General features: G+C 46.4%; 1 protein-coding gene across 6 annotated transcripts in view; it reads left to right on the top strand.

Moving 5' to 3' along the window:
* LOC109897702 (inositol hexakisphosphate and diphosphoinositol-pentakisphosphate kinase 2-like) overlaps window positions 1-21,806 on the top strand; it is a 68,652-nt gene that overhangs the window by 27,327 nt on the left and 19,519 nt on the right. For 3 of the 6 annotated variants that reach the window (XM_031833024.1, XM_031833025.1, XM_031833023.1), the window contains exons 15-26: window positions 1,147-1,272; window positions 3,174-3,295; window positions 3,543-3,725; window positions 4,476-4,617; window positions 4,764-4,987; window positions 6,330-6,457; window positions 8,592-8,706; window positions 8,968-9,075; window positions 9,168-9,284; window positions 9,532-9,669; window positions 14,895-14,994; window positions 20,389-20,451. In XM_031833024.1, coding sequence (XP_031688884.1) covers window positions 1,147-1,272; window positions 3,174-3,295; window positions 3,543-3,725; window positions 4,476-4,617; window positions 4,764-4,987; window positions 6,330-6,457; window positions 8,592-8,706; window positions 8,968-9,075; window positions 9,168-9,284; window positions 9,532-9,669; window positions 14,895-14,994; window positions 20,389-20,451 — 1,566 coding nt within the window. The remainder of the gene's footprint in view (window positions 1-1,146; window positions 1,273-3,173; window positions 3,296-3,542; window positions 3,726-4,475; window positions 4,618-4,763; window positions 4,988-6,329; window positions 6,458-8,591; window positions 8,707-8,967; window positions 9,076-9,167; window positions 9,285-9,531; window positions 9,670-14,894; window positions 14,995-20,388; window positions 20,452-21,806) is intronic. The other 3 variants (XM_020492226.2, XM_031833026.1, XM_031833027.1) reach the window with 2 other exon arrangements.

Below are 21,806 nucleotides of genomic sequence, written 5' to 3'. Positions count from 1 at the left end.
GTGATGGCCACTCCAATACCTAGACTTTGTTGTCCTTAAGCCATTTTGCCACAACTTTGGAAGTATGCTTGGTGTCATTGTCCATTTGGAAGACCCATTTGCGACCAAGCTTTAACTTCCTGACTGATGTCTTGAGATGTTGCGTCAATATATCCACATAAATTTCCTCCCTCATGAGACCATCTATTTTGTGAAGTGCACCAGTCCCTCCTGCAGCAAAGCACCCCCAGAACATGATGCTGCCACCCCCGTGCTTCATGTTCTATTTTAGTTTTATCAAACCAGAGGACATTTCTCCAAAAAGTACGATCTTTGTCCCTATGTGCAGTTGCAAACCGTAGTCTGGCTTTTTTTATGGCAGTGGCTTCTTCCTTGCTGAGCGGCCTTTCGCGTTATGTCGATATAGGACGTGTTTAACTGTGGATATAGATACTTTTGTACCTGTTTCCTCCAGCATCTTCACAAGGTCCTCTGCTGTTGTTCTGGGATTGATTTGCACTTTCCGCACCAAAGTACGTTCATCTCTAGGAGGCAGAACACGTCTCCTTCCTGGGCGGTATGACGGCTGCGTGTTCCCATGGTGTTTGTACAGATGAACGTGGTACCTGCAGGCGTTTGGAAATTGCTCCCAAGGATGAACCTGACTTGTGGAGGTCTACAATGTTTTTTTCTGAGGTCTTGGCTGATTTCTTTTGATTTTCCCCATGATGTCAAGCAAAGAGGCACTGAGTTTGAAGGTACACCTTGAAATACATCCACAGGTACACGTCCAATTGACTCAAATTATGTCAATTAGCCTATCAGAAGCTTCTAAATCCATGACATCATTTTCTGGAATATTCCAATCTGTATAAAGACACAGTCAACCTAGTGTATGTAAACTTCTGACCCACTGGAATTGTGATACAGTGAAATAACATGTCTGTAAACAATTGATGGAAAAATTACTTGTGTCATGCACAAAGTAGATGTCCTAACCAACTTGACAAAACTATAGTTTGTTAACAAGAAATTTGTGGAGTGGTTGAAAAACAAGTTTTAATGACTCCAACCTAAGTCTATGTAAACTTCCGACTTCAACTGTATGTTTAACATGCACATTCTTGGCCTGAAGGAATGAATGCAGTTGTTTTTGTGTGTGTTCAGAATGTCCAACGGAGGGTCCGTCTCTGTTGCTGGTGTTGAAGTGGGGCGGGGAGCTGACCCCGGCAGGCAGGGTACAGGCTGAGGAGCTGGGCAGGGCCTTCCGTTGCATGTACCCTGGAGGACAAGGTACAGCACTCTACAACTGGACACTCCTACTACCTCTGCTTCCACTCCTCACCTCTACACTATATACTACCTCTGGTTCCACTCCTCACCTCTACACTATATACTACCTCTGGTTCCACTCCTCATCTCTACACTATATACTACCTCTGGTTCCACTCCTCACCTCTACACTATATACTACCTCTACACTATATACTACCTCTACACTATATACTACCTCTGATTCCACTCAACTCTACACTATATACTACCTCTACACTATATACTACCTCTACACTATATACTACCTCTACACTATATACTACCTCTACACTATATACTATATACAACTCCTATCTCCATACTACCTCTACACTATATACTACCTCTACACTATATACTACCTCTACACTATATACTACCTCTACACTATATACTACCTCTACACTCTATACTACCTCTGGTTACACACCTCACCTCTACACTATATACTACCGCTACACTATATACTACCGCTACACTATATACTACCTCTACACTATATACTACCTCTACACTATATACTACCTCTACACTATATACTACCTCTACACTATATACTACCTCTACACTATATACTACCTCTACACTATATACTACCTCTACACTATATACTACCTCTACACTCTATACTACCTCTGGTTACACACCTCACCTCTACACTATATACTACCGCTACACTATATACTACCGCTACACTATATACTACCTCTACACTATATACTACCTCTACACTATACACTATATACTACCTCTACACTATACACTATATACTACCTGTTCACTATTTGGTCAAACCCAAATGATTTGACATCAAAAGCAGCCCTGGTTTCAGTTGAACTCCATGTAGATAACACTGATAACACTGATAACACTGATAACACTGTACAGTGTTTGATAAGAAAACTGCTTGTCCATACATACAGTAACACTTTTCTAGAGCCCTGGGTTTGTCTTCATGAGGTCACATGGTCAGGGAGAACTTGGGACATATTGGCCCGAATCATAACGTAAGATCCATGCGTTTAACTCAGTTTTTAGTAAATCATGTGTTGAGGTTAATAGGGTATTTTTTTGTACGAGCTCAAATTAGGCATGCGGCTCTAAAGTAGGGATTCGTTCCAACGTCACTTCTGCCCTTCTCATTGCTGAAGGGAAATCAAATCTCAAACGAAGACAAACGTCTTCTTGTGTTGACCATGTACTTGAGGCGCTCTCAGTCCTCTTGGTGGACACACCTTTTCTTTGTGTTTGACATTTTACACTGTGACCCCTTCAGTGGAAGAGACAGACCCTCAAGACTTCTGAACCGTCTGCCTGCTGCTTTTTTCCCTCTTCCTTAATCATATGGACATTTTTAGAAGATGCATTGTATTGCCAAGATGATCATTAGTCCAACTCAATCACCAAATAACCAATGTTAGCGACCTCATCAACTTTTTGCAGAGTCTGTGCTGTTGTGTAGGTGGGTACCCTTTCTTCGTGCTTTACCTTCCTCTGTGATGTTCTGTAAGCCGGATGTTCCTTCCTTCTCTGATGTCCTGCAAAAGCCTGATGTTCCTTCCTCTGATGTTCCTTCCTCTGATGTTCCTTCCTCTGTGATGTTCCTTCCTCTGTGATGTTCCTTCCTCTGTGATGTTCCTTCCTCTGTGATGTTCCTTCCTCTGTGATGTTCCTTCCTCTGTGATGTTCCTTCCTCTGTGATGTTCCTTCCTCTGTGATGTTCCTTCCTCTGTGATGTTCCTTCCTCTGTGATGTCCCTTCCTCTGTGATGTCCTGCAAGGCTGATGTTCCTTCCTCTGTGATGTCCTGCAAGGCTGATGTTCCTTCCTCTGTGATGTCCTGCAAGGCTGATGTTCCTGCCTCTGTGTTTGACTCTGAAGGGGACTACGCTGGTTTCCCTGGCTGTGGTCTGCTCCGTTTACACAGCACCTACCGCCACGACCTCAAGATCTACGCCTCAGACGAAGGCCGTGTTCAGATGACCGCTGCTGCTTTTGCCAAGGTGCGTGCATATGTCTGTAGATGTTTCTGTATACGTGTGTACAGTATGCTCACTAGCCTAGTTTCTTTCATTTGTGTTCAGTGTCAACATATCTCCAACCCTGCATATCTCCAACCCTGCATATCTCAACCCTTTCTGTGTACAGTACGTGTGAACATATGTGTATATATCTTAACTGTGTGTGTGTGTGTGTGTGTGTGTGTGTGTGTGTGTGTGTGTGTGTGTGTGTGTGTGTGTGTGTGTGTAGGGTCTGCTAGCTCTGGAGGGGGAGCTGACTCCCATCCTGGTACAGATGGTGAAGAGTGCCAACATGAACGGCATGCTGGACAGCGACAGTGAGTCTCTGACCGACTGCCAGCAGAGGGTGAAGGTACGGCTCCATGAGATCATGCAGAAAGACCAGGACTTCACTGAGGCCGACTACCAGAAGGTACAGTCAGCAGACCCGTTCACCTAGACCACTACTAACCAGCCAATCGGGGTTGAAAAAAAAACATATTGTTTTTGTTTTTTTAAAGAATTTTTCCCCTTTTTCTCTTCAATTTCGTGGTATCCAATTGTTTTAGTAGCTACTATCTTGTCTCATCGCTACAACCCCCGTACGGGCTCGGGAGAGACAAAGGTTGAAAGTCATGCGTCCTCCGATACATAACCCAACCAAGACGCACTCACTTAACACAGCGCTCATGCAACCCGGAAGCCAGCCGCACCAATGTGTCGGAGGAAACACCGTGCACCTGGCCACCTTGGTTAGCGCACACTGCGCCTAGCCCGCCACAGGAGTCTCTGGTGCGCGATGAGACAAGGACACCCCTACCGACCAAACCCTCCCTAACCCAGGCGACGCTAGGCCAATTGTGCGTCGCCCCACGGACCTCCCAGTCGCGGCCGGTTACGACAGAGCCTGGGCGCGAACCCAGGGACTCTGATGGCACAGCTGGCGCTGCAGTACAGCGCCCTTAACCACTGCGCCACCCGGGAGGCCAGGAAAGCCCTGTTTAATGGTTAATAACACCTTACTCACTGCGTACAGGTGTAATCGCTTATGAGTTGTTATAACTATGAATGAGCTTATAATGTCTCATAAGGCATTCAACCAACGTTGGCGTTACGCCTTTCCATTACGTTCTGCACTAGTAGTACCACTGTATTAAAGTGGGACTGTTACCATGTGTTGCAGCTGGCCCCTACAGGCAGCCCCTCCCTGGTCACCTCTATGAAGACCATAGGGAACCCAGTGAGGACGTGTGACCAGGTCTACGCCCTCATCCAGAGACTCACCTCCCAGATCCGCAGGAGGCTGGAGGACCCCAAATCTGCAGGTCTGTATCTGTAAGCTAAGACCTGTTCCCAGACCTGCAGCTGTACCTGTAAGCTAAGACCTGTTCCCAGACCTGCAGCTGTACCTGTAAGCTAAGTCCTGTTCCCAGACCTGCAGCTGTACCTGTAAGCTAAGTCCTGTTCCCAGACCTGCAGCTGTACCACAGTGAGACCCTGGAGCTGATGCTGCAACGCTGGTCCAAGCTGGAAAGGGACTTCCGGAATAAGAGTGGTCGCTACGACATCAGTAAGATCCCAGACATCTACGACTGTGTGAAGTACGACACGCAGCACAACGCCACGCTGGACCTAGAGGACACACTGGAGCTGTTCAGGCTGTCCCGAGCCCTGGCCGACATCGTCATACCTCAGGTGAGGGGAAGACATTATTTATTTATCACACACACGTTTACCTACTTAAGTGGGGACTATATCTGTAGTGTAGACCGACTGCGGGGACTATAGCTGTGGTGTAGACCGACTGCGGGGACTATAGCTGTGGTGTAGACCGACTGCGGGGACTACAGCTGTGGTGTAGACCGACTGCGGGGACTATAGCTGTGGTGTAGACCGACTGCGGGGACTATTGCTGTGGTGTAGACGGACTGCGGGGACTATAGCTGTGGTGTAGACCGACTGCGGGGACTATAGCTGTGGTGTAGACGGACTGCGGGGACTATAGCTGTGGTGTAGACCGACTGCGGGGACTATAGCTGTGGTGTAGACCGACTACGGGGACTATAGCTGTGGTGTAGACCGACTGCGGGGACTATAGCTGTGGTGTAGACCGACTGCGGGGACTATAGCTGTGGTGTAGACCTGCTATGGTGGGGACCATGACTTCTGAATGTTTCTATGTCCCTGGTTGGATAGAGAAACGTCAACGTACACACACACAGAGAGGGTGGAGGAGGGGGAATTCTCAGTCCCTTCAGTCTGAGGATGATTCTTGGCTCATCTTACTCCTTGGCATTCCCTTTTTCAATTCTTAATACCAGCTTACTTTGTTACCCTTTCAAGTGACCTGGCTCCTGATGACTGTTCTGTCTTTTCAGTACAGTAAACCTGCCTCCTGATGACTGTTCTGTCTTTTCAGTACAGTAAACCTGGCTCCTGATGACTGTTCTGCCTTTTCAGTACAGTAAACCTGGCTCCTGATGACTGTTCTGTCTTTTCAGTACAGTAAACCTGCCTCCTGATGACTGTTCTGCCTTTTCAGTACAGTAAACCTGGCTCCTGATGACTGTTCTGCCTTTTCAGTACAGTAAACCTGGCTCCTGATGACTGTTCTGCCTTTTCAGTACAGTAAACCTGCCTCCTGATGACTGTTCTGCCTTTTCAAGTACAGTAAACCTGGCTCCTGATGACTGTTCTGTCTTTTCAGTACAGTAAACCTGGCTCCTGATGACTGTTCTGCCTTTTCAGTACAGTAAACCTGCCTCCTGATGACTGTTCTGCCTTTTCAGTACAGTAAACCTGCCTCCTGATGACTGTTCTGTCTTTTCAGTACAGTAAACCTGCCTCCTGATGACTGTTCTGCCTTTTCAAGTACAGTAAACCTGCCTCCTGATGACTGTTCTGCCTTTTCAAGTACAGTAAACCTGCCTCCTGATGACTGTTCTGTCTTTTCAGAAAATGATCAACAGAAGTAAAAACTTGGGTTGAAGCTTGTATTTTTTTAACATACCTTTTGAGCACGTTTGTCTCTCTCTAGGAGTATGGCATCAATAAGGCAGAGAAGATGGACATTGCCCAGGCCTACTGCCTTCCCCTGATGAAGAAGATTCAGCTGGACCTGCAGAGGACCCACGAGGACGAGGCCGTCAATAAGCTGCACCCGCTGTGAGTCGCAGTGCCACCTGTATGATGCACTTGTCTGGTTTCTGGAGTCAGTCTCTAATACACCCAGTGCCACTGATCTAGGATCAGTTGTTGTAGGTACACATCACTGTGAGTGTGCCTCTGTCCTAGGACCAGTTCTTGGTAGACCCTGTGATGATGACATAACCACTAGAGCAGGGCGATATATCAAATGAATCTGAATTAATGTTTTAGCGCGATGTTCGAAATGTCTGTATCGCAAGAATCGAAGTTCACATTTTTTTCCCTCATTTTTTGGGGGGGCATTTTTTTTGGGGGGGGGGGGGTTGTCTCCTTCCAGCCTTCTGACTGTGCTGTGTACACTGTACACCTTCCCAGACACACACAGACACCAACAAGCCCCTCCCTCCAGACACCAAGCCCCTCCCCAGACACCACACCAAGCCCCTCCCCCCTGACATTAAGCACCACCTTCTGTGCTGTGTGCACTGTGAACCTTCCCACTCGTCCACAGACACCGAGCTCCTGCCACTCACAACAACAAAGAGTGGAAAGGTCACTACTTCCTCTCTGACAATGAGCAGTTTCAACTCTCTATTTTACTGTAATGGAGAACTTAACCTTTAACGATATCTGTTTCTTGTCTCATCTCTCCCAAAATGTACAACAGAACAGACCCTACGAAGAAAAAATATATATACTGTATCGTGAATCGGCCATGAGCCTAAAAATCGATTTTCTCACCAGCTCTACATTCCACTGACCAGTTCTTAGTAGACCCTGTTACAATGATGGCATACCACTGAGTTGAGCCACTGTCCCAGGGCCAGTTCTTAGTAGACCCTGTTGTTACAATGATGGCATACCACTGAGTTGAGCCACTGTCCCAGGACCAGTTCTTAGTAGACCCTGTTGTTACAATGATGGCATACCACTGAGTTGAGCCACTGTCCCAGGACCAGTTCTTAGTAGACCCTGTTGTTACAATGATGGCATGCAACACTGAGTTGAGCCACTGTCCCAGGACCAGTTCTTAGTAGATCCTGTTACAATGATGGCATACCACTGAGTTGAGCCACTGTCCCAGGACCAGTTCTTAGTAGACCCTGTTGTTACAATGATGGCATACCACTGAGTTGAGCCACTGTCCCAGGGCCAGTTCTTAGTAGACCCTGTTGTTACAATGATGGCATACCACTGAGTTGAGCCACTGTCCCAGGACCAGTTCTTAGTAGACCCTGTTGTTACAATGATGGCATACCACTGAGTTGAGCCACTGTCCCAGGACCAGTTCTTAGTAGACCCTGTTGTTACAATGATGGCATACCACTGAGTTGAGCCACTGTCCCAGGACCAGTTCTTAGTAGACCCTGTTGTTACAATGATGGCATACCACTGAGTTGAGCCACTGTCCCAGGGCCAGTTCTTAGTAGACCCTGTTACAATGATGGCATACCATTGAGTTGAGCCACTGTCCCAGGGCCAGTTCTTAGTAGACCCTGTTGTTACAATGATGGCATACCACTGAGTTGAGCCACTGTCCCAGGACCAGTTCTTAGTAGACCCTGTTGTTACAACGATGGCATACCACTGAGTTGAGCCACTGTCCCAGGACCAGTTCTTAGTAGACCCTGTTGTGACAATGATGGCATACCACTGAGTTGAGCCACTGTCCCAGGACCAGTTCTTAGTAGACCCTGTTGTTACAATGATGGCATACCACTGAGTTGAGCCACTGTCCCAGGACCAGTTCTTAGTAGACCCTGTTACAACGATGACATACCACTGAGTTGAGCCACTGTCCCAGGGCCAGTTCTTAGTAGACCCTGTTGTTACAATGATGGCATACCACTGAGTTGAGCCACTGTCCCAGGACCAGTTCTTAGTTAGACCCTGTTACAATGATGGCATACCACTGAGTTGAGCTACTGTCCCAGGACCAGTTCTTAGTAGACCCTGTTGTTACAATGATGGCATACCACTGAGTTGAGCCACTGTCCCAGGACCAGTTCTTAGTTAGACCCTGTTGTTACAATGATGGCATACCACTGAGTTGAGCCACTGTCCCAGGACCAGTTAACCCTGCCCTGAAGTGTCTCTCTAAAGCCCCAGTGAGTGATCACCCATTTGCCTTTCATTCCCTCTGGTGTTCCAGGTACTCGCGGGGGGTCATGTCTCCGGGGCGCCACGTCAGGACCCGTCTCTATTTCACCAGCGAAAGCCACGTCCACTCACTGCTCAGCATCTTCCGCTACGGGGGATTACTGGACGTAAGTACATTTGGCACGACAATGATCATAGGTCAAGGTGGTTGCAAGATGGCACGAACAGATCTGGGATCAGATTTGCTGTTGTAATGTAAAGGAATAGTTCACTGAAAGTACCAATTGGGATTTAGATGTGGTCATGAATATTGCAGACCTGGGTTCACTTACTATGTTGTTGTTTGTTTTGCAGTTGTCTCATATAGGCAGAATGAATTGTCAGGATCCAGATATCTCTGGTTGTAATGTTGTGTGTGTGTGTGACAGGAAGTGAAGGACCAGCAGTGGAAACAGGCCATGGATTACCTCAGCGCCGTCTCTGAACTCAACTACATGACCCAGATAGTCATCATGCTGTATGAGGATAACAACAAGGTCAGTTAGGTGTCTCTGTCTCTCTCTGCCTGTCTGTGTAGTTTAACATCATTTTTCATGTTTTTTGGTTTCCGTGTGTTTGTGTTGAACAGGACCCTGGGTCAGAGGAGCGTTTCCACGTGGAGCTCCACTTCAGTCCCGGGGTGAAGGGCTGTGAGGACGAGGAGAACGTCCCTCTGGGCTTTGGCTTCCGCCCAGCCTCCGCTGAGGTGTGTGTCCGTGTGTGTGTCCGTGTGTGTGTCCGTGTGTGTGTCCGTGTGTGTGTCCGTGTGTGTGTCCGTGTGTGTGTCCGTGTGTGTGTCCGTGTGTGTGTCCGCGTGTGTGTCCGTGTGTGTCTGTGTGTCTGTGTGTCTGTGTGTGGTGTGTGTCCGTGTGGTGTGTGTCCGTGTGTGTGTGTCCATGTGTGTGTGGTGTGTGTCTACAACCACCGTTAACGGTCTCTTTGATCCAATCCAGAACCAGGAGAAGCAGACCAACCAAGGCAGTCTGGAGGACCTATCACAGGACGAGACTGACCGGGCCCTGTCGCTCTCTGAGCCAATCAGCATCAAAAGATCCCCCATGATCCGCAACCGCAAGACTGGCTCCATGGAGGTAGCTGACCAGGGTCACGTCCATGACTGTGTGCCCTCTCTAACCCTAGCATGACCCTAGCCCTCTCTCCCACATTCAGTCCACTTCTGAATCACAGGCATAGCGTGAATCTGTTCAGATATTGACTCTCTGGGATAGACGTGATTTTTCTAAGACGGCTGTTCATAGGTACCAAATAATAATGAAAAACCAAACGTCTGCTTCCCGTTGCCAAGAGAGATTTGGATAGGCATTTTTCTGCTTATTTATTAAATTTATTTTGCCACGCACACCATATTATTTGGTAATACAATCATTGTATACTAGTGCATAGTACTCGGAGCAACCTCGTTAAATATACAAATAATGACCTGTTGCAGCATATTAAAATAAGACCGTAACTCCAGACCTGTTGCCAACAACCTAAAACTCATCATCAGACGCACTTTAATCTCGATGGACAAACAAGCCTATATTTGATGTTACCATTTATACCACGACGGGCAGTAGTACTATAAAAAGGTACCTTACCTTTTAGTAGACGTATCAATAAGTCGTGACCTACATCACAAGGTGCAGCCGGCGAGGCTTTGAGTTGAATATGGTGATGATTTCATCACAATCCAATGGATCTGTCAGTTGATGCTCTAAAGACAGCAAACTGAAGTGGTTCAGTTGGGCCCTGGTCACTGATGTGTGAAGACGATGTTTTAGGCCCTGGTCACTGATGTGTGAAGACGATGTTTTAGGCCCTGGTCACTGATGTGTGAAGACGATGTTTTAGGCCCTGGTCACTGATGTGTGAAGACGATGTTTTAAGCCCTGGTCACTGATGTGTGAAGACGATGTTTTAGGCCCTGGTCACTGATGTGTGAAGACGATGTTTTAGGCCCTGGTCACTGATGTGTGAAGACGATGTTTTAAGCCCTGGTCACTGATGTGTGAAGACGATGTTTTAGGCCCTGGTCACTGATGTGTGAAGACGATGTTTTAGGCCCTGGTCACTGATGTGTGAAGACGATGTTTTAGGCCCTGGTCACTGATGTGTGAAGACGATGTTTTAGGCCCTGGTCACTGATGTGTGAAGACGATGTTTTAGGCCCTGGTCACTGATGTGTGAAGACGATGTTTTAGGCCCTGGTCACTGATGTGTGAAGACGATGTTTTAGGCCCTGGTCACTGATGTGTGAAGACGATGTTTTAGGCCCTGGTCACTGATGTGTGAAGACGATGTTTTAGGCCCTGGTCACTGATGTGTGAAGACGATGTTTTAGGCCCTGGTCACTGATGTGTGAAGACGATGTTTTAGGCCCTGGTCACTGATGTGTGAAGACGATGTTTTAGGCCCTGGTCACTGATGTGTGAAGACGATGTTTTAGGCCCTGGTCACTGATGTGTGAAGACGATGTTTTAAGCCCTGGTCACTGATGTGTGAAGACGATGTTTTAGGCCCTGGTCACTGATGTGTGAAGACGATGTTTTAGGCCCTGGTCACTGATGTGTGAAGACGATGTTTTAGGCCCTGGTCACTGATGTGTGAAGACGATGTTTTAGGCCCTGGTCACTGATGTGTGAAGACGATGTTTTAGGCCCTGGTCACTGATGTGTGAAGACGATGTTTTAAGCCCTGGTCACTGATGTGTGAAGACGATGTTTTAGGCCCTGGTCACTGATGTGTGAAGACTGTTTTATCCTAGTTGTTGTTGAGAAAAGTCTCTTCACGCTGCATGATGTCATTGGAAGTGTGACAATGATCCTTAACAGAGAGTTTATATCAGGGAAAATATCATCAGGGCAGCTGTCGAGTCCACTCATTATGGAGGAAAAGTCACTCTTTCCCATCTTCATTTTGAGACTCAACTGCTGAATAAAAACAGTGAATTCAGCATCCTCAATTGATGTTGCATAATAATCGCATGTGGTCTTCAGCTGCTCTTTAAGGCCGCAGGTTTGGGATTCTTTGGAAAAGGAGGCTGCCGCTTGCATGATCCCATATGTGTCTTGAGTTCAACTCCGTAATCTGTCGGTCTAGAATATTGTTCCAAAGTTGCCTCAGGTCACTGTCACTCTTGATGCTGGATGTTTTCCCTAATGAAGTTGTGACTGTCTGCCAATTTTACAGTCCGTTTTCGCTGCCGTGATGTCGTCACATCCCAATTACTAATATCATTCTTAATCATCATCTCTTCTTCAGTTAGTTTAGAACGTTATCAAAGTCTCCCTCTGAGTTCTCTGAACGTAGAAAAGCTGCTTTTGAGGATTTCAATTAAACCAATACAGTCCGTCACAGATAATGTAGAGCTTTGTAATCCCTTCATCGCAAAATCACTAAATGTCAAAACAATTTACTAAACGGGACTAACAGGAATAAAAACGTCTTGTTCTGGATTTGTTGTAAGAGATCATCAGCTTCTAATTTGGTTCGTCCACAAGCCTCTGAAAATTCTGCAAGAACCTCTAAAAATGACATCTAGTGTTAACAGCACTTTACTCACAGACCCTGACTTTGAACTCCACCGTGGATCGTTCTAGATCGATACATGAGTCTAATGGGGATGCAACTCTTTCTGTACTTCTATGAATCCAGCATGTCTGTGGGATCCACTCATAAATGTGTGTAGCTGATGTATTACTGTGTCCAAAAAAAGGTACTGACACTTTTGCCGCGCTGCACAGAACCAAATTCAAACGGTGGGAGTGGCAATGCACATATACCGCTTGGTTAAATGTTTGCTTTAGTAGGACAGGTACCCCTCCTCTGTTCCCTGATGTAACCGGTGTGAAATGGATAGCTAGTTAGTGGGGTGCGCGCTAATAGTGTTTATATCAGTGACGTCACTCGCTGAGACATTGAAGTAGTTGTTCCCCTTGCTCTGCAAGGGCCGCGGCTTTTGTGGAGTGATGGGTAACGATGCTTTGAGGGTGGCTGTTGTCGATTTGTGCAGAGGGTCCCTGGTTCGAGCCCAGGTAGGGGCGAGGAGAGGGACAGAAGCAAAACTGTTACACTGACATGACCGAAGCGCCATCGACATAAAAACCCACAGTGGGATCCAACTCCAGGGGTCACAACACTAAGTATTCTCAGAGAGATTCCTTGTGCAGATAAATCAGCGGTTTCATTAAACCCAACAGCTCTTTTCTTTAATCATTCCAGCATGGATGTATTGGACACACAGCAATAAGTTCTTGTTTAGATTGATCTTTATATTCATCTGCTAGTTTGGCAAAATACGTGGAAGGCGCAGAATGAGCTTCATCTTTTATCCTCCACAGTAACAACGATGCTGCAACTCGTTCTGAATTCTGGGGCTCATAAGTGTGGCATTGCGAGGTAGCTCATTAAGCCTGTTTTGTATTTCTGAGTCATACTTTGAGATGAAATTGAAGGTCATACCACCTTGAAGAGAAGCAGTGTGATTTTGCCGTTTATCATACTTGAAGGGAACGTTGCTAGCTTTGGTTGACAGCCTGGTTCATCAACGGCAGACAAATCTGTTGGTCAATCAATAACGAGAGGAGATGGTGGGGTAGGCAAGCATGCCTGGCTCAACGTGGCATTGGCAGTTGTGATGGCGATTGTGGTTGTGTCTATCCTGGCGCCACCTGTTAATGTCTCATTCTGGAAGCTATCGGTAGATTGATCCAAATTATTCTCAGGCACACACACACATTTTCCTCCAGATGTCTTTTTTTGAAAACCCCAGCGATCGACATTTTGGGTTGCCATTGCTGGAACTACTAAATTACCGTAGCTGGTGAGTCACTTCGAGTAAACTTGCGCGGTAGAGCGTGCTAGCTTATGCGTTATAAAGTTTAGCCACGTGACATTGTTGATGTAAACCACCGTATGAGTTTTTTCTTAAATGTTACCAACAGTCGGCGCCAACTTGATTGTCGCGGACTATTTATTTGTTACATTATAATAAAATGACCCATAGAAAATAAATATCACATGTTTTTTTTTTTATGTAATAAAATAAAACAATTTATATTGAATAATTTATGTTACATTTTTGTTGGTTAGGCCTGAGATCAAACTGGGCTACGCCACTGCTACAGATAGCAAGTTAATTATTTCACATCTCTGAAAAGATTTGTAATGTTGTACTTCCTGTTGATGAAACGTGTGCTAATGTTGGGTTTTTATTAGCCTAGCATAGGCAACGTTTCCCTCAAAAATATATCTGCTGTTGCGAATGTTAGACTCCACTCTGAGAGGCGCATCCATCTGCAGGTTGAACATGGTGATATTGTAGACTCCTAAATTGATAGTGCAGTTTGTTTAGCCGATTACAGCTAACTAGTATTAATGTGTGTAGCTACGTTTGCTAGCTAGCTTGCCAGTCAGCCCGTATAGAGCGCATTGCATCATGGATTTTGTAGTCAACTTGAGATGCAACAGATTTACACAACGATCCATGTTGCAACCAACCGTTTTAGAAAGCCAAAATTAAGCATTTGATCACAAAAATATTGTTCTCAAATATTAGTGTTATTTAACACTGTAAATTAAAGGAATGAATGGTTTTGGGTGGATTTTTCCATTGAGTATCAAAAGTAAATGTAATTACTAAAATATACTTAAGTATCAAAAGTAAATGTAATTACTAAAATATACTTAAGTATCAAAAGTAAATGTAATTACTAAAATATACTTAAGTATCAAAAGTAAAAGTATATAAATCATTTCAAATTCCTTATATTAAGCAAACCAGATGTCACTATTTTCAAGTTTATTTTTATTTTTACGGATAGCCAGGGACACACTCCAACACTCAGACATAATTTACAAACAAAGCATTTGTGTTTAGTGAGTCCACCAGATCAGAGACAGTAGAGATGACCAGTAGAGAGGACCTTGATTTAGTGCGTGAATTGGAACATTTTCCTGTCCTGCTAAGCATCAAAATGTAACGAGTACTTTTGGGTGTCAGGGAAAATGTATGGAGTAAAAAGTACATTTTTTTCTTAAGGAATGTAGTGATGTCAAAAATATAAATCGTAAAGTACAGATACCCATAACTACTTTAAATTATTTTTACCTAAGTGCTTCACACCACTGATTATTAATCTCGGGCACAGTAGACTATATGGTCTGTGTACTGTGTCCTTATTAGTGATGATTAGTCAAGTCACATTTGTGTTTTTACAAGTTATTCCTGGTTATTTAACTACCTGTCTGACAGTCAGCTGTTTGTCTGTCGCTGTCTGTCTCACTGTGACCATGTGTCCCTGTCCCCAACCAGGTCCTCTCCGAGACCTTGCCCACCTCCTCCAAGGGCACCTCCTATCGCCTCTTCCCCTCATGCTCGTGCCAGTCCCCCGAGATTAAACAGACTGGCCTAGGTGGGTATCTGGTTTCTGTCCCCCTGGACCAACCACTGCTGCCACTGTCATATTTCTGCCCCCTGACATCAACACTATTTCACTGGGTTATGTGAACTACCCCACTATCTGTTGGCTCTCGCTCATGTTCTCTCTTTCTCTCGCTCATGTTCTCTCTCTCTCTCTCTCGTGTTCTCTCTCTCTCGTGTTCTCTCTCTCTCTCTCTCTCGTGTTCTCTCTCTCTCTCGTGCTCTCTCTCTCTCGTGTTCTCTCTCTCTCTCTCGTGCTCTCTCTCTCTCTCCGTGTTCTCTCTTTTCCTGATGGCTGCATAGCTGCCATCATTGCGTACAGTAGGTAGGTCCAGCAACCAAAGCTCCCAGGCCAGAGTAGCCTAGACTATGTAGGCCAGAGGTCAGAGTAGCCTAGAATATGTAGGTCAGAGTAGCCTAGAATATGTAGGCCAGAGTAGCCTAGACTATGTAGGCCAGAGTAGCCTAGACTATGTAGGCCAGAGTAGCCTAGACTATGTAGGCCAGAGTAGCCTAGACTATGTAGGCCAGAGTAGCCTAGACTATGTAGGCCAGAGTAGCCTAGACTATGTAGGCCAGAGTAGCCTAGACTATGTAGGCCAGAGTAGCCTAGACTATGTAGGCCAGAGTAGCCTAGACTATGTAGGCCAGAGTAGCCTAGACTATGTAGGCCAGAGTAGCCTAGACTATGTAGGCCAGAGTAGCCTAGACTATGTAGGCCAGAGTAGCCTAGACTATGTAGGCCAGAGTAGCCTAGACTATGTAGGCCAGAGTAGCCTAGACTATGTAGGCCAGAGTAGCCTAGACTATGTAGGCCAGAGTAGCCTAGACTATGTAGGCCAGAGTAGCCTAGACTATGTAGGCCAGAGTAGCCTAGACTATGTAGGCCAGAGTAGCCTAGACTATGTAGGCCAGAGTAGCCTAGACTATGTAGGCCAGAGTAGCCTAGACTATGTAGGCCAGAGTAGCCTAGACTATGTAGGCCAGAGTAGCCTAGACTATGTAGGCCAGAGTAGCCTAGACTATGTAGGCCAGAGTAGCCTAGACTATGTAGGCCAGAGTAGCCTAGACTATGTAGGCCAGAGTAGCCTAGACTATGTAGGCCAGAGTAGCCTAGACTATGTAGGCCAGAGTAGCCTAGACTATGTAGGCCAGAGTAGCCTAGACTATGTAGGCCAGAGTAGCCTAGACTATGTAGGCCAGAGTAGCCTAGACTATGTAGGCCAGAGTAGCCTAGACTATGTAGGCCAGAGTAGCCTAGACTATGTAGGCCAGAGTAGCCTAGACTATGTAGGCCAGAGTAGCCTAGACTATGTAGGCCAGAGTAGCCTAGACTATGTAGGCCAGAGTAGCCTAGACTATGTAGGCCAGAGTAGCCTAGACTATGTAGGCCAGAGTAGCCTAGACTATGTAGGCCAGAGTAGCCTAGACTATGTAGGCCAGAGTAGCCTAGACTATGTAGGCCAGAGTAGCCTAGACTATGTAGGCCAGAGTAGCCTAGACTATGTAGGCCAGAGTAGCCTAGACTATGTAGGCCAGAGTAGCCTAGACTAGGGGCCTAGACTATGTAGGCCAGAGTAGCCTAGACTATGTAGGCCAGAGTAGCCTAGACTATGTAGGCCAGAGTAGCCTAGACTATGTAGGCCAGAGTAGCCTAGACTATGTAGGCCAGAGTAGCCTAGACTATGTAGGCCAGAGTAGCCTAGACTATGTAGGCCAGAGTAGCCTAGACTATGTAGGCCAGAGTAGCCTAGACTATGTAGGCCAGAGTAGCCTAGACTATGTAGGCCAGAGTAGCCTAGACTATGTAGGCCAGAGTAGCCTAGACTATGTAGGCCAGAGTAGCCTAGACTATGTAGGCCAGAGTAGCCTAGACTATGTAGGCCAGAGTAGCCTAGACTATGTAGGCCAGAGTAGCCTAGACTATGTAGGCCAGAGTAGCCTAGACTATGTAGGCCAGAGTAGCCTAGACTATGTAGGCCAGAGTAGCCTAGACTATGTAGGCCAGAGTAGCCTAGACTATGTAGGCCAGAGTAGCCTAGACTATGTAGGCCAGAGTAGCCTAGACTATGTAGGCCAGAGTAGCCTAGACTATGTAGGCCAGAGTAGCCTAGACTATGTAGGCCAGAGTAGCCTAGACTATGTAGGCCAGAGTAGCCTAGACTATGTAGGCCAGAGTAGCCTAGACTATGTAGGCCAGAGTAGCCTAGACTATGTAGGCCAGAGTAGCCTAGACTATGTAGGCCAGAGTAGCCTAGACTATGTAGGCCAGAGTAGCCTAGACTATGTAGGCCAGAGTAGCCTAGACTATGTAGGCCAGGAGTAGCCTAGACTATGTAGGCCAGAGTAGCCTAGACTATGTAGGCCAGAGTAGCCTAGACTATGTAGGCCAGAGTAGCCTAGACTATGTAGGCCAGAGTAGCCTAGACTATGTAGGCCAGAGTAGCCTAGACTATGTAGGCCAGAGTAGCCTAGACTATGTAGGCCAGAGTAGCCTAGACTATGTAGGCCAGAGTAGCCTAGACTATGTAGGCCAGAGTAGCCTAGACTATGTAGGCCAGTAGCCTAGACTATGTAGGCCAGAGTAGCCTAGACTATGTAGGCCAGAGTAGCCTAGACTATGTAGGCCAGAGTAGCCTAGACTATGGGCCAGAGTAGCCTAGACTATGTAGGCCAGAGTAGCCTAGACTATGTAGGTCGAAGGTCAATAGAGAGAGAATGTATCTAAGACCGTGTCCCAAATGTGTTCATACAAGAAAGACCACTTATTTCTTAAATCCATGACGTCCTATGAGTCCATGATCCCACCAGTTGTTGATGTCAGTCACCTTCCCCAGAAGGCCTTAGAGGGCTTCACCACCTCTCTGATCAGGGAAGAGGTACAGGTGTTAGGGAGTATCTCTCACACACACACACACACAGCTCCCTTGGCAACAATGATCTGCTCTTACTAAGAACTGCATGATATGCAATGAGGACTAACCATTTCCTCCCTACCCCCTCCCGCTCCTCTCTCCCACCCCGCGGATCTTCCACAACAGGGTCTCTGTGCTCGGACCTATTCAGTACCTCTGTCCTGGGGGTGTCCTCTAGCACTCTCAACCTTTTGGGACTGCGTCCGCACCCACTACCGCAAACACCCCCCCCCCCCCCCCCGCCCCCCTGTTTGCCTTTTTCGTGATGGTACGCCTCCTTCCAAATCTGAGCTCCTTAATCGATCTCTATCTCCCATCTCTTCTTCGTGGAAGAGGCCCTACTATATAGTGTAAGACTACCTTGAAGATTTGAAATGGCGTCGCGAGCTGATGTTTAGATCCTGTTTCTTCCAACCTTAGTGGACAAGAGGTTAGTATTTGATCAGACAAGTTATTGAAGAGCCCTCCTCTTTTCCTGCCTCTTTTCATCAGCCTCTTAATTCGCTCTTCAACCAGTTCCAGGAAGAGCCACACTGAAAATCGGTTGTGACCTCGCCGTCAAAATTTGCCAAAGAAATGTGGGGGAATTTTCTATGCTCCCTGACTGTCCTAGCTTTCATTTGGGGTAATTATTAGCACGTCGGGCACAGTCAAGAAACTGTTTATGAATTTCAGGTCCATTATCAGTTCTACAGTTTTCAATGTGGTTATAGTCGTTTGACAGGCTTTAGAGCAATCCTCTGCCCCCCCCCCCCCCTCTCCCCCAACAGCATGACAGTGACCACATTCGTGATTACATGCTAAGAATTGTTTGTCCCCATACAGTGTATGCAGAGCATGATTTGTTAAAAACCCTGGCATAAAGGACAATACTGTATGACCTGCCCCATGCATGTGGAGAGGACAGGTTGTCCCACTGTGGGTTGAACTGAAGTTCCCCATGTTGTCCACTAGGTGGCATTGTGTACTGTTTCCACTATGCAAGTGATGTCACACTTTCTGAAACGGTTGCTTTAATATTATGCTTTGAGATGTTACTTCACTGTTTGCTTGTATGAGACTACAGAGTGTGACAAGTGTGGGGTGTTGAAATAACACCAATGTTTTTATATGACGTATGGGTGGGTGGGTGGGGGGGGGGTGTTTGTCTCGGTTGTTTTAAAGTGTGTGTTTTTGCAAACGTCTATTTCTCGTAATGCACTGGTAGGTTACAAAGACGAATAAGCAATAATGATTGTGTTTACAGATACACCTCCCATAATCCAGATGATTACAGTATTTTAATATGACACATGTTCAATATAACAGGATGGTCAAATGTCACTTGCCTTCATCATACGTTTCATCTCATACGTTTCAGATCATTTTGGCATGGAACAGTCGGTCAGTGTTCCAGAAAGATTTAAAACGAGCTAAAGGGACATTTTAGGTAACTTCTTCAAAAGCCCAATTCACCAGTGCCTAATGTTGCGCAGGAGGTCTAAGGCACTGCTATCTCGGTGCAAGAGGCGTCACTACAGTCCCTGGTTCAAATCCAGGCTGTATCACATCCGGCCCGTGATTTGGAGTCCCATAGGGCGGCGCACAATTTGTCCCAGCGTCGTCCGGGTTTGGCCCGTGGGAGGCCGTCGTTGTAAATAAGAATTTGTTCTTAACTGACTTGCCCTAGTTAAATAAAGGTAAAATAAATCTAAATAATAATGTCACTCCTCTGTCTGAATTCAGAACAATCACATGTTGTACAACGGACTAGGTATCTCCCTTTTCCCTTCACATTCTCTGTCAAATCCTCTGTCCCTTCCCATGCTGCGTATGTCTCACCACCAACAGAGAGATACCGACAGACAGACACAGTGCACACATAATAAGGCTGCAACATTAGAGAGGGGCTCTATACACACACACACATGTACGTATACACACACACGTATGTACACACACACACACACACACACGTACGTATACACACACACACACACACACACGTACGTATACACACACTTATGTACACACACACACACACACACACGTATGTACACACACACACACGTACGTGTACACACACACACACACACGTACGTATACACACACACACACACACACACGTACGTATACACACACTTATGTACACACACACACACACACACGTATGTACACACACACACGTACGTGTACACACACACACGTATGTACACACACACACACACACACGTACGTATACACACACACACACACACACACGTACGTATACACACACTTATGTACACACACACACACACACACGTATGTACACACACACACGTACGTGTACACACACACACGTATGTACACACGTACGTATACACACACACACACACACACACACGTATGTATACACACACACGTACGTATGCCCTCAGATACTAGGTACAAGCGTGTTCACAGTTATCCTGCGGGCCCCAGTAACACCATTACCCTTCTTATTTCCTCAGAGCTCTTCTCTATGCCGGCAGTAAAGAGATTTTCTGTGTCGTTTGCCAGGCATCCGACTAATGGTACGTCCGTTTTAAATATACCTCGCCACTCAGTTTCCCTTCATCTTGCATGTCTTTTTGGGGAAACAACTCTATTTTGGTTTGATATTGGCTGCATAATGACGTCATTATGCCAGAATCTCAATTTCTCTTGAGTTTTCTACTTCACAAGACTTCCTGTCTTCACCATCTGTTTTGGTTTGGACCCTCACTCTTAACACCATCCGTGTTCTGCCTTGACACTGATTTCACCTGTTAATACACGTCTCTCTGACCCCACCGTTTTCCCACGGGATGGGTATATGTATGTGGAATATATCGCCTTGTGAGGCTGTGTGTACATATCATTACATATCATTACATATCATTACATATCATTACATATCATCACATATCATTACATATCATTACATATCATCACATATCATTACATATCATTACATATCATCACATGCTCCTTTTTGTTCATTCAAACCCATTCTCTGGAGAGACGGTTAGCTCCCTCCACCATTCCAGTTTACTTTTTGATAACCCGTGTGTTTACAGCTATTTTAATAGCCTTTCAAAAAACGTCCTTTTATTTCTGAAGTAACTGGCAAACCTCTTGCTCAACTCTGTTTTCAATTTGACCCAATGAAAACTGAGTTCATGCTAAACCTACTAATTTAATACGGTGGATAAGGAATGGAAGGGTTTTAACATGAAACCTGTCCCATCACTCATCACCATGTCAGTGAATCTATTCATTTCATTTGACGGAATGGTTGGTGTTCAAACGAGAGAGAGGGCATTCACATAGAGAGGGGGCATTCACACAGAGAGAGGGCATTCACATAGAGAGGGGGCATTCACACAGAGAGGGGGCATTCACACAGAGAGAGGGCATTCACACAGAGAGAGGGCATTCGCACAGAGAGAGGGCATTCGCACAGAGAGGGGGCATTCGCACAGAGAGGGGGCATTCGCACAGAGAGGGGGCATTCGCACAGAGAGGGGGCATTCGCACAGAGAGGGGGCATTCGCACAGAGAGAGGGCATTCGCACAGAGAGAGGGCATTCGCACAGAGAGAGGGCATTCGCACAGAGAGAGGGCATTCGCACAGAGAGAGGGCATTCGCACAGAGAGGGGGCATTCGCACAGAGAGGGGGCATTCGCACAGAGAGGGGGCATTCGCACAGAGAGGGGGCATTCGCACAGAGAGGGGGCATTCGCACAGAGAGGGGGCATTCGCACAGAGAGGGGGCATTCGCACAGAGAGGGGGCATTCGCACAGAGAGAGGGGGCATTCGCACAGAGAGAGGGGGCATTCGCACAGAGAGAGGGGGCATTCGCACAGAGAGAGGGGGCATTCGCACAGAGAGAGGGGGCATTCGCA

Source organism: Oncorhynchus kisutch, linkage group LG10 (genome assembly GCF_002021735.2).
Source record: "Oncorhynchus kisutch isolate 150728-3 linkage group LG10, Okis_V2, whole genome shotgun sequence".
Taxonomy (NCBI): domain Eukaryota; kingdom Metazoa; phylum Chordata; class Actinopteri; order Salmoniformes; family Salmonidae; genus Oncorhynchus; species Oncorhynchus kisutch.
The sequence above is the reverse complement of the archived record's forward strand: the minus strand, read 5'-3'. Positions and strand labels throughout refer to the sequence as shown.